The sequence below is a fragment of the Numenius arquata genome, chromosome 3, assembly GCF_964106895.1.
Source record: "Numenius arquata chromosome 3, bNumArq3.hap1.1, whole genome shotgun sequence".
Classification (NCBI taxonomy): Eukaryota; Metazoa; Chordata; class Aves; order Charadriiformes; family Scolopacidae; genus Numenius; species Numenius arquata.
Window position 1 is genome coordinate 16,683,170 of NC_133578.1, and position 16,736 is coordinate 16,699,905.

The 16,736-nt window shown below is 39.3% G+C and overlaps 1 protein-coding gene across 1 annotated transcript in view; it reads left to right on the forward strand.

Annotated features, from left to right (window-relative positions):
* The first annotated feature begins 650 nt into the window (after window positions 1-650).
* Window positions 651-16,736, forward strand: part of XRCC5 (X-ray repair cross complementing 5) — a 53,599-nt gene continuing 37,513 nt past the window's right edge. Inside the window, exons 1-8 of the mRNA XM_074144864.1 lie at window positions 651-740; window positions 3,762-3,875; window positions 4,433-4,616; window positions 5,810-5,858; window positions 7,392-7,514; window positions 10,432-10,620; window positions 13,548-13,662; window positions 15,363-15,501. Coding sequence (XP_074000965.1) covers window positions 723-740; window positions 3,762-3,875; window positions 4,433-4,616; window positions 5,810-5,858; window positions 7,392-7,514; window positions 10,432-10,620; window positions 13,548-13,662; window positions 15,363-15,501 — 931 coding nt within the window. The 5' untranslated portion in view covers window positions 651-722. The remainder of the gene's footprint in view (window positions 741-3,761; window positions 3,876-4,432; window positions 4,617-5,809; window positions 5,859-7,391; window positions 7,515-10,431; window positions 10,621-13,547; window positions 13,663-15,362; window positions 15,502-16,736) is intronic.

The window sequence follows — 16,736 nt, forward strand, 5'->3', positions numbered from 1 at the left end:
CAACAGACGTGTTTTGCGGGACTCCTGGGCACTGGGAGGAGGAGGCTGGAGATCCCTGGGTGGACGGGGCCTGTGGGATGGGTGATGGATGGGGCAAGTCAAGAGGTGCTCCGAGGCAGGAGAGGACAGGAGGGTCCCTCTGGCCACAGACATGCCCTGCCGCTGCCTTTCTTCACGGACCTGAGGAGTCCACCCAAACCAGGCTTGTCCTTGGCTGCGCAGAGCTCACCCTATGGCCAAAATCACAGATATGGTCACACCTGCGAGATGTGGCACTTTGAGCGGGGCTGGGAGAGCGACCTGAGGAGAAACATGAGGGGAGCATCCCACACCTCCCTTCCCTCTCACCCTGCTAGGCCATACCCGGCCCAGGGACCCCCTGCGGCCTGTCCTACAGCGGCCTCGGCCCAACTCGAGGCCACGGCTGAGGAGACCGCACCCCCTCACAGCGCCGCCTCCCCTACGGCCGCAGAGGCGGAGGGGGGGAGCCCCGTCCCCACCCCGCTGCTGGAGCCCGGGGATGAAGCGGTGCCAGGACAAGCCCCTCTCCTGCCCTCGCCCACCCTTTGTCTCGGTCCCGCCCGCGCCGCCGCCGGGTGGCGCTGCCCCTCCCACGGAACGCCAGGCGCCGCCGCCATGTTCCCGGGGGGGACGCTGAGCGGCCGGGGCACCTCGCCGGCCGGAGCTCTGAGCGCGGTGCACGGCGTCCCGGAACGAGCGAGATGGCGCGCAGCGGCAAGGTGAGGGAAGGGGAGAGGAGGTTTTCAGTATCCCGACAGCAGGGCCCGTGTGGCGGGGACATGCCTCAGGGGTCAGGTGCCACGGAGGGGGTGCCCCGTTTGGGCCGGGTCGGGGGGGCCATGACAACGGGGTGTGTGTTTGCGCGACCCCGTGCTGGCCGTGGGGGTTGTTCCGGTAGTGCCTTCCTGTGAGCTGGACGTGGCTGATGCTCACCTGAGGGAATTGGCTGTAGTGCCATCAGGCGGCCTGTCCGTACCGCAGTCAGGCCCGGCCTGCCTTCAGCGAGCTGGCTGCGGCCTTGGTAGCGAACGGCACGGCAGCCGGGGCTGCAAAACCCGTCCCCGAAACCGAGTGGCTCCTGCCTGTGCCGGCTGCCGGGTTGCGGCTGGGACCGAGGGCCTGGTTCGAAGGGACTTGAGCGTTCCTGCCCCGGGGGCAGCTGCGGGTTTGGGCGCGGTGCAGCTACCACAATAGTAATTGCTGCTGCTCTTGCTAAAATACTGGTAGAAATAGTTTCTCCCTGTTAAAAGTGCAGTTTGTTTGTCTTGTATGTTTAAGGAATCCTGTTGGTGAAAGCTGTGTTAAGGTCTGTTCTGATACAGGGCGGTTTAGTATCTGTTAAACACAGGCTTTGTCTGCGCTGCAGGCTAGAAGTGCTACTGTCACCGAATCTCTCTTAGCTGTATTATAAATAGCTTCAGCACTGAGAGGTTAGAGATAAAGGCAGGCTTGTTCCCTTTTCATTCCTGTCAGAACTTGAGCAAAGCAGATTGATGTTAGCTCAGGTGTGACAATGTTGTTCTGCAATCACACATGCTGAGCATCCTAAAAGTATCACTTAGTATTCTGCATGTGAAAATGTTAGCACTGGATGCTCAGAGGTGAGATGCACAGAGGTTAACAACAGATGAAGAGACATATAGAGGAGGATTACCAAAAGGGGTACGTGCCCCCTTCCTGAAGGAGGATTCCACATACCTGAGTAGACACGGGACCTGGAGTTTGCTGCCTTCCAGAAGAGCTTGTTAGCACCTGACACTTGATCATTTTCTCACGAGCTAAACAGCAACTCTTCCTTCCTGCACATGTTTGGTTTCTTTGCTGTCATCTTGCCAGCTGTGAAGAGCTGTTTTGGACAACAGGATTAATTCAGCTGCCAGCCATTGTGTGTTTTGAGGCAGGACAGCAGCAAGCCGAGGGACTGCAGTTGCTGATGCTGGTAGAGTAATTCCTCAGGCTGGCAGGTGAGGTGTGACAAGGCTCTTATGAGAATCTGGTGTGACCTCAGTTACTGCCTCTATTCTACTCTAAGCTTTTGCAGACCTAGGTGCCTCAAAGGCATTAATTCCTGGCTCCCAGGCAAGCCACTAGTGAAGGCAGAATAAGGAACAGTGCTGAAACAGATTATAACCTGCTGGATGTCTAGTGGAGCCCTGTTGCTCAGCCTTCTTTTTTTCTTCCTCTTGTCCTGTGTTGAGGGGATGCAGGGAGTTAAATCAGTGCTTGTAAAAATGGCAGGGGAGGTGCATGATATATTTTGGGAAAAGGTGGAGGATAAGAACACAGTTTGAGAGCTGCTAATACAGAGCATTAGACAACTAATCTGGGCAAATTATTCCTATAAACTTGGTATTAAGAATTATCTATTTGGGTGACAAAAAGAATCAGGTTCTTTGCGTTGATGTTCAAAAAGGTTTAACTTGGAGTTACCTGCATGGTCATATGCAAAAGAGCTTTGATCAACACCTTTTCTTTCTGTTCATCCCTTTTGTTTTGCAAAAGCAGGCTATGCATCTCATGTTGCTTGACTTTTCAATCTTCTGATTTATTGCCCATGTCCTTTTGGCAGCTTCACTTCATAGGTAATTGGATATATTTTGTATTTTAAAACAAAGTGACTGGCTCCAGACCAGGTAATACCTAACCTTCCTGTGTCTTGGCAAACAATAATTTTCTGTACGCAGTGTAATTTAAGCTATTGGCTGCCCACCAGGCAAGATTTTGATGTATATTTGAAGAACCATGGTTTAATCAGTGACAATAAATTTGAGCTGGCCTTTTGTCAGTGTCCTTGAAGGTACAGGACATAATTTTGCTGAATTCCACTTGTAGCTTCATTCAGCTGGATGGTAAAATTGCTTACATTAATCAAGGTAAGTAGAGTCTGTGGAAGAACTTTAGAGGAACTTAGCAAAACCAGTTGAATGGGCAATACACTGCAGGTAATATTCATTATTAACAAATGTTGAATAAGAGAGCTCACAAGAGGCAATTTTATTCATATGTTAGTTCATAAATCAATTAGGAGAAAGATTTGGGCTCAGTTATATATAGATAAGTTAAAGCAGTGATTAGAAATGTAAACGTATATGCTAGCTTGTGGGATTAAAGCCCCTAAATTGAAATCTAAATTCTTCCTTCTGAGGCGATAAGAGCATCACTGCACACCGCAGGCACTGGTGGTCACTGCAGAGACACCTCCAGTAGCAACAAATGGTCTGACTCTCCCTGGAAGCCGCAGGAGTGCAGTCATTCTTAAGTTCTTTGGTGAGACCAAACAGCAGTCTGCAGCTGTTACGGGCTACTGTGAGGGGTGGATGTAGCTGTGGAGTTTAGGGAGCAACCTTGTATCTCCACCTTGGGTTGTGCTGGTAATTGTCAACTGAAATATCTCTGGTGTATTTCCTGGTGTAGAAGAGTCCTTAGATCCCTAATATATTCACGAAATTGATTAGAAATCGCCCCTCTTGACAGATTATTGTGTAACATAGGATTTTTTGTATTTTCCACTGAGATGCCTGGAACATGGTATAGGATTAAATGATTCTCAGTTCCATGCAGTTGTACTGATTTTATTCTCCACCGTTGTCTCTTATTAACGGTTACTGTAAAAGAAACCAATAGTGATGTAGTTTGATTTTTAGGTTTTGTATGTTCAAGGATCTGAACTAACCCTTTTAAGTAATTGTGCTTACATTGTCCCTTTTACATTCTTATTCAGTATTATCTTTCCTTTTTAGGCAGCCATAGTGCTGTGCCTGGATGTAGGCTTTCCAATGAGCAATTCTGCCTCTGGTGAGGAATCTTCACTTGAACAAGCCAAGAAGGTTATAACAAAGTTTGTGCAGCGACAGGTATATGTGACTTTATATGAGATTAAAACCTGTTAAAAAGGGAGAGGAAGTAATGATATCTGTGAAATATTTTCCTCGTTTACTAATAATGGAAATAAATGAGAAATGAGTAAGAATTACTCTTTTTTTATGCACTGATACCATTGCTCTTTGTTTCAGCTCTACTTTCATGGAGATGTGGCGGTTGGATTGGTCACAGTTTTTCTTTTGGGCAGCTGAAACTTTTTGGGGAAAAGTACTCTTCTCTTTCTCTAAAATGTTTCAACCTTCATAAGATTTACCATACTGAAAACTAATTTCAAGGGCTGAATCAGCCAATTTTATTTGTTTTATCCCAGATAGCCTCATGTCAGTCTGTTGGTTTAATTATATCTAAATTAGTGAACTCTCTGTAAGGTTACATTTTGGTAGGATAGCAGTGAAGAAGTAAGAAAAAGTAAATCCACTGCAGTTGAGACTGTTTCAAAATCAGTTCAGTTTGCTCGAGTCTGCCTAATATAGTTGTGCATGAATCTACCTGGTTTTTTATACCTGTTTTGTATTTTCTCTGTTTCCAGGTTTTTGCTGAGAGTAAAGATGAAGTCGCTGTAGTTTTGTTTGGCACAAGTGGTACCAGGAATGCCCTTGCCAGTGGGGATCAATACCAAAACATTACTGTGCATAGGTCATTAATGCTGCCAGATTTTGATCTGTTGGAAGACATTCAAGATACCATTAAACCAGGCTGTAAACAAGCAGACTGTATCCTTTCACTGCAGAGTGCTTCTTGAACTGATTCAGCTATGTAAGAGACAGTTAGTGTTGTGAAATGGGCTCACAAATTTCCCTCCAAAGTTTTAACTAGTATCAGAATTCAGTTAATTTGTGGTTGTAAGTTTGTTCAAAAGCAGATTAGCTGTTTTTTGACATTCTTTTAGGCTAGCAGATGGAGTCTTGGCCTCAGGGAGTTGTTCCTTTTATGAAGTGTTCTGTTAATTAAAGAAGATAGCAATAATATCATTTTAGGCCTCAAATATGGCATGTGTTTTTAAAAATAGTGTTGCAAAACCTGGTATATGCTTTTTTAGAAAATAAAAATATTCTTTATGAAATATATCAGCAGAAGTCCCAGAAGCCAGAAAAAGCAGAATAGCGGTTTATCAGATTGACTTCTATATCAAGTATTTCTCACATTGCCAAATGTCACTTGCTGGTTTGAATGTTGTTCATGTTTGAATGTATTCTGTTGTTAGTTGCATAAGGTGAAGAGTTTTAAAAGAAGGTGATCTATATAGTGTTCCTCTGTGTGCTTCATTTATGTACTGTTCTAACTTCCTGTGCTGTCTTCCCTCTTTTTGGCCATAAAATGATTGTTGTGAGCTCTATTCAGACTGTCAGAGCTGTTTCAGAGAAGTGTGCAGCCAGTCAGCTGTGTCTTAGCAGAAGCAGAGTCATGTTCCTTCTTCAGTGGGTGGGCAGTTTTGTGTGTAGTGATAGAAATATATTGCCAATGAAGATTGGTGAGGAAGAAACCACCAAAAGATAGCTAGATGCAGATATTTTGAAGGAAAACTTGAATGAGAAAACTGTGGCCTGTATTGAGAGTATAAGTAAATTTTGTTTGTGGATTCAAAGTAACGTTGTGAAGATTAGATTGCTCTTTCATTGGACTTGAGCCTCCTCATTGACAGTTAAAAGGTTGGGCCCTGCAGCAGTCTTTTTACGTTTCCATCAGATGAATGGAGAAGAGAGAAAATCACAAAACAGACAAGTTACGTAGGAACCTCTGGCACCGTAGATATTTGAAGAGTGCTTGTCTCAAAAAATTGTTTTCTTGTTAACTAACATGCATGTTTGTCAGTGTTTGGGAGAGAGTGAAAGCAAGATTGTTTCATAGGAATAACACTTGTGACATGATTCATGTCCTAAATGCGATTTTTCTTAAATTTGCTTAGTTCTGGATGCCATTATTGTGTGTATGGACCTTCTTCAGAATGAAACACTGTGAGTATGTAACCCAAAGCCTTTTACAGAATTCTGACCTTGTGTTTTGGAGCTGATCTGATTTCTTGTTGGTATTACATTTCCAGTATTGTGTAAATATGAAAAATTCTTTAAAAAAAAATAATTAAAAACAAACAACACACTACAGGAGTCTGTCCCTGAAGAGTCTCCAGGAGACATCTAGCTTTTCAAGACAATCTGAAGAGCTTTCTGATGCAACTAGGAACTTTGCAGTAGATTTATGAGAATATTGATGCCATTATACAGGACACAAAGACTTCACTTAGTGTGATCTCTTTCCAAAAAACATTAATTCAAATGTTAAAATGCCTAGAAAAGGGCTACCAAATTTATAAGGGTGATGGTGTATCTCACAAAGAAAGGAAACAAAACTAGAAAGGCGAGTTTGTTCTGCCTAGCAAATTAAAGGCTGTTGGAGATAAGGTGGCTGTTTGTAAATATGCAGGCTGTGGGAAGTAAACATGCAGCAGGAAAAAACACTGTTCAAGCTGAAAGAAAATGTTGGCACAAGTGTTACAAAGTTGTCAATGAATGTACTTAGACTAGAAATGTGTCTGTTTCCAAGACTCGGTGGACTGATTGTTGAGGGAAAGGAAGGTAGCCTTCCTTCCTGTCAGAACGGAGATTCAATGTGTTGTTAAAAAGATTATATGATCTAATTGTGAATGAGAAGACTAGACTTAGTGATGCAATTTGTATTTTTATGAATAAAGTCTAATCAGCATGGAAAGCTGTATCAATTTAACAGTTAAAACTGGGTTGTGAATTAAAATCACTGTGTTTATGGCAGTATAATCTTGAATATCTATAGACCAATTGCTTTTGTTACCGTGTGGGTAAGTTGCTTGTATGCACCAAACCCTTTGATACAGAGTTTACATTCAGTTGAGAAAATACTATTGGGTAAAAATTCAAGAAGATCACCCATGTATTTGACTATCCAGATGAAAACTATATCCATTTAACTGAAGTTTGTTCTGCAGCTGGCAGAACTTTCTCATGTTTATTGTTACTACTTCTTAGCCTATTAAGTGGACTTTGAAGTTCATCTTATGCAATGAATCTGCTGAATTACCTTACTAAAATGGAACCCCTGCCAGCAATACTAATTTAAAATACATTTGCCATTTTCACAAGGGCAGACTTACAGCTGCAAAGGAAATATCCAGTATAATCAATAAACAGCCTAACATATTTTATTAGCACTATATCTACATTGGTGAAAATTTGTAGAATCCCATTCATTTTTATGTAGTTAGTGATTTATACAGTCACAGGGCTAGAGTCCTCAATTTTAGGGGGCAGGAGTGAGTAGAGGGAGTCATATCAACGCAAAAACTTACCATAAATAATAAGAGCAATGATAGAGCAAGTTCTACCCAGTAGGTTTGTTTTTTTTTTTTTTTTTTTTGCAAGTGTATTACTTTGGTAAAGCTTCAATTTTGTAAGAAAAGAATTAGAAAAAAGTCTTCTAAATAATATTTCCAATATATGTTCTTTTTGTATTTTAAGAGGAAAGAAATATGAGAAGAGACACATTGAACTGTTTACAGACCTTAGTAGTCCTGTCAGTGAGGATCAGCTGGAAATTATCATTGCTAACTTGAAGAAAACGGGAATTTCAGTTCAGTTTTTGTAAGTATGGAAGTGACTGTTATACATTATGCAATTTTTTTAAAGGGAAGTTATTATTCTTTCTTAATAACAGTCTTGAAAGAACTGATGATCTGTTGGTGTATTGTTTCTATAGAGCTGTACCAGTATGTAATGTGATTTTTACAAGTACTTACATCAATTACACATGCCGTGAATTCCAGTTATGAACCAAGTCCCCTTGACTAAGTGATGTGCAAATACACATTAAGATGATGGCTTCTTCTCCCGTTAAACTTATAGCTTAGAGCCAAAATCTAAAACAGGAGACAAAAGATCTATACAAGCAGAGAAGTGGGAAAAATGGGTGAGAAATAGCCTCAGAAGCAGTGGTTTGTCACAGCAACAGTCTAGATCCTTTTAGGCAAGGGAGTTACTGGGAACAAATAATAAGGTAATGGTTCAGGTGTTTATAGCCTGATTTGGTGTCAGTAGAAGAGCAAGTCTGAGGAGAAGGGCTGTATGTTCACAGGGATGGGCTTGGAAAATAGAAGTGGAAAATGGAAGCAATATCTTAAGTGTTCTGACAGAAATCCCTTGGTTGTTTTGGTATAGGCATTGATCTGAAGAATCAATGGTGGACTGAGATCTGTATTAGTTGTTGCATATGACAGTAACATAGGAAGGTGTAGGCCTTTTAGTAGTTTATTTAAAAGCAAAACCTTGTGTGAATGTTGATGTTTGCTGTTTATAACAAATAATTTCACAGGAGAAAGTTAAAGCCACAGTTTTGCTTCTGAACATTTTAATATTTACTTTCACTTAGATCCAGCATCCTGTAAGGAGCGATGTTGTGAACTTGATAAATTCATTAAAGCCATTTGCAGACCCACCTGCAAGACAACAGAGGGGTTAGGTAGGAAAGCATGACTGAAAATCACAGGCTGATCCTCCACAGAAAAATTATCTTTTTGCCCGTGCTTGGGAGAGGCTGAATGTAAAAATGTCAGACTACCCTCAGGTTCTGTCTACAGAGCAAAAGAAGGGGTACTTGCAGCATGCCTTGAGATGCCCTTTCTAGGTTATTTCAGCCATTGTTGGCACTGGAGACACAGTACCATGAACCTGAGCACATGCTGCCAGCCACAATACATCTTTCAGAGACCTGGTATTTAGCCCCTGCTGCCTGGTCTCCATACCCGTAGTTTGCTATGCAGGTTAGCACAGGTGCTACCACCACAAGTTAACCTTGCGCTTTTATTCTGTGAGATTTCTGATACATCTTTACCTTCTCTTTGTCCGTAATGTAGCGAAGGAAAAGCCCATGGCTAACAGAAGCACTAGGGAAATGTTGCTGTTAAGGCATCAACCGCAGATTTATGCCCTGTCTCCCAGCCACAAGATCAAATGATGCTTTGAGAAATACATGTAATACAAATGTAAAATACTCAGGATACTGGTTTAAAAATAATTTCTTGGTAAACCTTTTCCTTTTGTTATAACCCATGCTTCTATCTCTTATGCTCTGTTCATCGATTAGATTGTAACTTGTGGCAAATAGTTGGTTTTCCTCCCTGGTATCAAGTTGTGAGCACTGTGTAGCTTTGGGTTTTAAACATTTCTCATCACGGGAGTCTCTAAACACTTTTTAGTGAAAGTAATCTAACTTTTATGTATCAGAGGTTTGAAGCTTTTTGCTCTCGTAACAGCTTTAAAATATAGTTTCTCTATTTGTCAGTTGGTGCTGCTTCCTGAAAAGCTACCAAACACTTTGCTGAAGTTTGATCTTTAATTCTGCTGTATGTGACATCGCTGTGCATATTGTTAACTCTGCTTATTATGTGTTGCTCTACAGATAAGTTTAGAGAGGACTAATGAGGTGAAAGTAAGGTAGAGATCTGTAGGCTGCTTTTTTGAAAACATAATACAGTGCTAAAATTCTTTTACTTTGTGGAAATATGGAAAAAAGTTATCATGTAGTTCATTCAAAATTGGATCAGATGAAAGATTTGAAAAATCTGCAGGCATTGTCTGGGGTACAAAGTAGAGGATCTTGCACATCTCTCTTTTCTGTGGTTATTATACTTACTTAACTCTGTTATATTTTGAAGAGCAGCAAAATCATTTTATCTATAACCCCTAGCTAAGTTTTTAAATCTGATTCTTGAAGTGCAGGAAAATGTGTCATCCTCAGTCAGAAAGTCACCTAGTGTTGTAAGCTGTTAAAGTCTCAAAGATTAACATTTTTTCCAGAAATACCTAATAGTCCCACTGCAGTGAAAGTCCCATTTGCTGGCATTTAGGGCCAATATGGAATCACAGGCCTGGAATGGCCTTTAAAAAGTCATCTAGAGCAATCTTGTGCTTCAGACTGGGTCAGTTGTATGTATGTCATTGCTGAGTGGTGTTTGTCTAATCTTTTTATAAAGATTTCTACTGATGGAGACTCTTCTGTCTCCTCAGGCAGTTAGTTATAGAGATTATGGTTTTGAAATGCCTTTTTCAGGTTTTTGAATGTCTGACCTGTCTCCATGATGTAATTTGAGTGCAGTCTGAATATGAAGAACCGATTGATCCCTTTCTCTCTGCAACAACCTTTTATGTTTAAGACTGTCTTGCCCTCTGACTCCTTTCTCTATGGGCTTTATTTCATTCAATCTTTTTTCATAGCTCTTATTTTCTAATCAGCATCGTCTATACTCCCTAATCATTTCCTGTATGTGGAGATCTTTATTGACATACGATGCCCAGAACTGGTGCAGCACTCTGGTCATGATCCTACCAATGCCAAGTAGACCTGAAATACTGCTTCATCTGTTTCGCAACCCATGTGTCTCTTTATACATCTGACAGCAGCTAGATTGAAATTGTTGGTCCTGATACAATTTTTGGGTTGTTTTTGATTGGTTATTTCAGTTAAGAAGAAAGTCAAACTAACTGCTGCTGCTTGTGTTCTTAGTCTGCCCTTTCCAGCAGATGTTGATGATGGAGGTGGAGGCACAAGTGCCAGTGAATGTTCTAAAATGCACAGAAACTCTTTTCCGAGAAAAGCTTTAACTGAGCAACAGAAGGAAGGCATTGGTGTGGTGAGGAAACTGATGCATACTTTGGACGAAGGAGGAGGGCTGGAAGAAATTTATACTTTCAGGTAAACTTGGCTAATCCTCTTTATTGCACTGTAAATTTATTTTCTGATTTCTTCCCCAAAAGATGAAATGAATTGAGTAACCAGTCGCTTGGATTCCAGTTTCATTGAAGTCAGTGAAATTTTATAGCTTACTGTACACTCAGTCCCTTTGAAAGAACTCCTTCATTGGCTTTGGAATTGGTAGAAAAGCTTAACAGATTTCAGTGGAAAATGAATTTTCTATATCTGTATTTAAAGAAAAAAAAAACCAGTTTTCTTCCACTTTTAGTGTTGGTGGATTTTGGAGGGAATGTTTCTATAAATGAGATTTCAAAAGTGTGTTTTGGAAAAAGTTGGAATTTGTGACAGTGCAGGTAGAACATTTGCATTTAATGGTAGCTTTTGTTCCTTGGTCTCAAGACTTCTTTCAGCTCACTAGTTTATCGAACTCCCACAAATGTTTTGAGTAGTGTTTGTTGAATCCTGCTCTTTAATCACAGACTACTGTGCCATTGTGCCAAACAATATTCTTTTTTAGCAGCATTTCTAATGCAAGAATTGAAAGATGGTTTTTCACTTTGTGTTTCCCCAATGAAAGAATAAAAATCTATGTGTATCTCTGGAAAAACTGTGTGTAATGATATATCCAAAACATTTTCACACGGGTCTTGTCTCAGTTGGGGAAAAAAGCAGAATGCATCTATGCACCCTATAGAAGTCTGATTGTATTGTCTTAGTAGTTCTGTTCTGCGATTACGAAGCATGAGCTTTTAGCAGACCATAGCTGTAATGTGATTATTAAGTGTAATTTTTAGATGAGGTACCTGTAGGTTTGCATGCTGTAATTTGTCATTTTATTTGTGGATTTCCTTCCCCCCCACCCCGCCCAACTGATCTGCTTTGCACCTCAGCAGCCAGTTAAATAGTTATTTGAGCATTAGTGTGGCATAGTGAAGAAAATATATCACAGTGTATGTATTCCATACTAGTCACAGAGCGGTCTGAGTCTCTAGAAAAAAAAACAGGCTTTGTCATTGCATGGAAATGCTGCACAGAAAAGGAGTATCTTTCTGGGCCCGATTATCCTTTAGGTTAATCCATATGCATGAACCTACTGTGTGGCATGGCTCCTTCTTTATATTTTTTTTTATCAGAGGCTCTTATACTGTATCAGCTGTCTTTGTGCTGTGCTTTCAGGGGAAATCCAAAATCTTTGGTTAAATAGGCATTTGGCTAATAGATTAAAGCTTTAGTTGTCCAAGTTGTTTAAGGATATGTGAGGTTTTAGATGCAGTTAAGTTGCTTATCAAGCTTTAAGAAGTTAGCTTTGCAAATCTGTCATGATAATTTATCAACTCAGATGCACTCTCTGTTTTGCTATATTCATTATTCCTACTGGAATAGTTCAACTCTTGGGGAAATAAATTAGTTGTGCCAGGAAAATAAGGGAGAAGACTTTATTTTATTGTTTTAGGGTTTGATATTCTGACTGTCAGGCAGGAGGTGCTTCTGCTGCCTCTGGTTTTGGGGGGAGGGATTTGAGAGCAGAGGAGAGAGACATGCTTTTAAAATACAAATTGAAATGTGCGTTTACTGGGTTTTATTGGCAGAGTCTTCTTTGGTAACACGGACCATTTTTCTTCTATGAATATAAGAAATAAAAGGATAGAGTTAATAAATTGAACTTCAATGACATTTTTTGGCATTTGACACTTAGGTGTTTGATTTTCATATTCATCCTTGAATGTAAGTGTTGCAGTAGTTTTAATGATGTAGTAACAGATTCTTTTTAAAAATCCTATGTTGATGGTCTTTATTGCCAGAAAAAGTAATTTTTCCTCCCTTCCTTCCCCCAAAGAAAAAAAAAAAAAGGACATGCAATGTTTATCTCATCATAAAAATCCCAGTGTATTTTCTCCTTTCATTGTGCTTCTGTTAGTATTTTTAAGAAAACCTATTCATCTGAAGAAAGTTGAAAAGTAGAATACCAAGTTGAATTATGTACTAATGTTTTTAGGAGTTGATCTTAATTTCTGCCAAACAAGTGGTTTAATCAAGAGAGAGGTAGATTTGGGGTTCTATCATCATGTGAAAAAGATGAGGTTAACACTGTTTTATGTTTGCTTCATCATGCAATAAAAAAAATTTATGAGTGCTTTCTGTGCACTGGAACTTTATAGCAAAATAGCTGATACAGTTTGTATTAGCTGAAAGCTGTTCTGGGGTGCAAGCCTATTTGATTTCACAATGATTTATTATGAATTACTTTTACTGTCAATTTTTAATTTTTGGACTCCATTACTTAAAGTTGTGCAATTGAGTTAACACTTTTTAGTACAAAATCATTACAGTTCCCTTTTTTTGTGTTTTATGAACTTGTATATGTGCTGTTTAGGCTAGAAATATTCAAAGTAACTTGTTTCGCTCTAACTGAATGCCTTGAAAATAATGAGTTCATTAGTATTGTATTAAAAAAAAAAAGTGTCAAAAGTTAATTACAACACAAACAAAATCCTGTTAATTGAAACTAGATTCTTTATTTCTTCGCCTCCACTGCAGAAAACATTTTACTGCGTAGAGAAGCCTTTTCTAATTTGGGTTGTTCAGCTAACTAAATGCCCTAATTGGGTGAGCACAGATAAATGTAAAATGCTTAATAAGCAATTGTGTAGTTTCATCACCTAAAGACATACTGTCTTTAAGCCCTAATGTCGTGCCATCACAAAGGCTCAAGATGGGAATAATCTACTATACCACCTCTTCTTTTAATTGTCTTTTCTGACAATAGTTAATGACAAGATTATTCATACAGTTTATTTTCTAATGCTTTACGCAGTCTAAGCTGAAACAATTGGTCTCCTGCATCTCCTTGAAGAGAGTGTATCGTCTGTAATATTTTATTACGGTTCACCAGAGTTGATTTCTGTTTTCCTGAATCCTTGATTTAGAGAGAGCCTGGAGCGTCTTTCAATGTTTAAGAAAATAGAAAGAAGACCTTCGGCTTGGCCCTGCCAGCTCACTATTGGTTCTAATTTGTCTATAAGGATTGTGGCCTACAAATCAGTAAGTTCATAAAATTGTATATTTTAGTGTATTTTGGCAGCAAGTTAATTGCAGCTGCATGGTTTTTTCCTTAAAGCTAAGAAAATAAAAATAAAACAACATCCAAAATAATTATGGTAGAGATTTTATGTGCATAGAAGCCAGTACATCTAAAACTGTGGTTCCCACAGCAACTCTTAACTTCACCATATTGTACACACGTTAAAGAACTAAAATTCATGATGTACAGAAATAGAAGTAATTGCTGTCTACGCCGTGACACTTAATGGTATTGAAGTTGACAAACCTGATTAAGAATGCTGCGCTTGTGTGAAGCTTTCCATTTGGCCTTAGTGATACGTCTGCAGCTCAATGAGACTTAATATCTATTTCTTAAGCCCTAGGCATGAGAGGAATTATGCACGAGTATGTAAAATGGTGGGTGTAAATGTTTTACCGGCTATTGTTTTGAATCACATCTATTGTTGTTTCAGACTTGGAAGTAAAGGTATATTTTTTCAGCTTGTTTGCTTTATACTGTTTGGCAGAGCTTGTGCACAGTTTGTTTCCTTTACAGTTTAGATGGGTCCTTCACACAGTGCTAGGAAGAAGTGTATTTAAAAACAGAAAATGGGCAAAATTCCAGTTATTGAGTAATTAATTGGTAACTACATAGTGTGGCAGCACTGATGGATTTGGTGAGATGAAGATTAATTGGTTTGTCATTTGAACCCAAGACTAAGAGTCTGGCCAGTATTGTAAGGTTTCGGGAAGATGTATTATGAAGTTGAAATGAATCTGATTTCTGAGAGATAGGCATATTAGCCTTGAAAAAAATCTCTGCTGCCAGCTTTCTATTTATACTAATTTTTTTTGTTGTTTTGTTAGGGTATTGCGCCAGACCTGTACAAATACGCAGTAAGAGTCCCTTCCCAAAGGTGTTTACACATAAAATAAATGAGGCTTGGGAGGGAAAGCAACATGAACTGAGTGACTAGCCTGAGGTCGTGCAGCAGTTGGATCACAGCTAGGAATAGACCTGTGATATCTACTGACAATCTATTCTGTCTTTTCTGTTTTCTGTCCAGTTCTTCATTTTTATTCTCATTCACTAAGGACACCATCAATTTCACTTAAGTAGAGAGAAAAGAAAGCATTTTTCTTTCCCTTTAGTTGGGAAACATTCACTCATTGCAGATATTTATTCCTTCTTTCCCCTCCTGGTCCCATAATGCAGCTGGTATCTTTTTCTGCCTTTTGGAGCAGTTGCAGGTAGTATAGGATATTTTTATCTTGTAGTGTAGTAAGCCTGATGCAAAACTGGGGCAAACAAGCTGAATGAGCTTTGAGTCTCCTTTTATCTTTAATATATATCTTAATGCTTTGCCAATAGCATTTATGTAGATGGAGGAAGTAAAATACATAGCAAGCAAGTTACGTTATCCTGTGACTAAAAGACTTCTACAAATGACTTAGCTCATGACTTTAGTGAGTAAACAAGACAAGTGTGCAGTCAATATGGCATAGCTCAGGTGTCGGGTCTCATACAGATGAAGCAGTGTGCTGAGAGCGCTGTGGTAGCAGTCAGAGATGCGTATTTGTGGCTGTCATTATCAGTCCCTTATTAGGACTCGGTCAAAGAATTTTTTGTATGTTCTGGTAAGCACTCTGGATCCCCCTGAAATATTAAACGTTCCTTTTCTTTGAATTCTGATATAAAGGTCACAGAAGAGAAGGTGAAAAAAATGTGGACAGTTGTGGATGCTAAAACCCTCAGAAAAGATGATGTGCAAAAAGAAACTGTTTACTGCTTGAATGATGACGATGAGACAGAGGTTCAGAAAGATGATACTATTCAAGGTATGACTTCTTTATGTGCAACCTGAAGACAAACTGAAGATAATCGCTTGTACTCTTGAATCACCTAAGTGCTTTTTATTTTTATACTTTGAAGCCTAGCTGTCATCTTAGAATGTAAGCTGTGTAAGCTGGTGGAACACAGAGACTATTATGTGAGGCTCTTTGTCTTCACATGTTTTAAAAATTCTTACTTTTGCCAGTAATAGGAATAATAATAATACCACCAGGTGGAACTTGGAAGACACTACAGCTTCCCAAACTGTATTCTGTGGAGGACTATACCTCAGTTCTGTAATGAGTAGTGCTGCTACCTCTATTCTGTTTTCACATCTTCAGTTATACTGATAACATCAATACTTCCATAACACTAATATTTTTTTTTTCTAGATAAGCAAGTGCTCTAGATATTCTGCAGTTGGGAAGATGAAACCATTAAAGGAAGGTTTAGTGTTCAAGAGTCTATTAACTTTGCTGTTTAAATTCCATAATAGGTTCAATCTGAAGTAGTGGTATGCAGAATATTTCTTTTGTAACCTTCAGCTTTTTTTCTGAGCGTATTAAATTCCTTAGAAGACTAAAGGCCCCAGAAACAGTATGAAATAGTCTACTTTTAAAAAATGGAGTTAAGCAAATGTGTTTAATTTTTTGCAATGGTATAGGTGTATTTTGTTACTAGTTTTTTTCTTTCCTTTGCTGTTTCAATCCCACACAATTAGTGCAAGTGTATTAACTATAAAGGGAAGAACTATTCAGATAACACTATAAAAATTGTTGTCAAATGAATAAAATGAACTGAAAAATTAAGATAAATCCTGTATTTTTGTATTTTACCTCTTTCGATTGTAGTAATCATAGGTGTTTTGTAGCAGTAGCAGATGAAAATGTCCCAACAACACTGTGATTTTCTTTGTTTCTTTAAGCAGAAATGATAGTTAAAAGCTAGTCTGTTTTATAACTTCAGAACTTTTAGTAAAATTAAAAAAAACACATACTTTTTATAGTGAATATATTTTGAAGCATTTGTGACCATTCTCTGATGACCTAAGTTGGCGAGTGGTTGCAAGATACTAGTAAAAAGAAGTGATGAACGGTTCAATGTAAACAAAAGAGACCAAAAATTTCTCTATCAATGGTGTGATATTTCTTACAGTTAAAGTGCTGCTGATGCCTCATGGATGTTTGTGGACCTTTTGAGAAATGTCAGAATTAGACAATATTATGCATTTGAAGCAGCC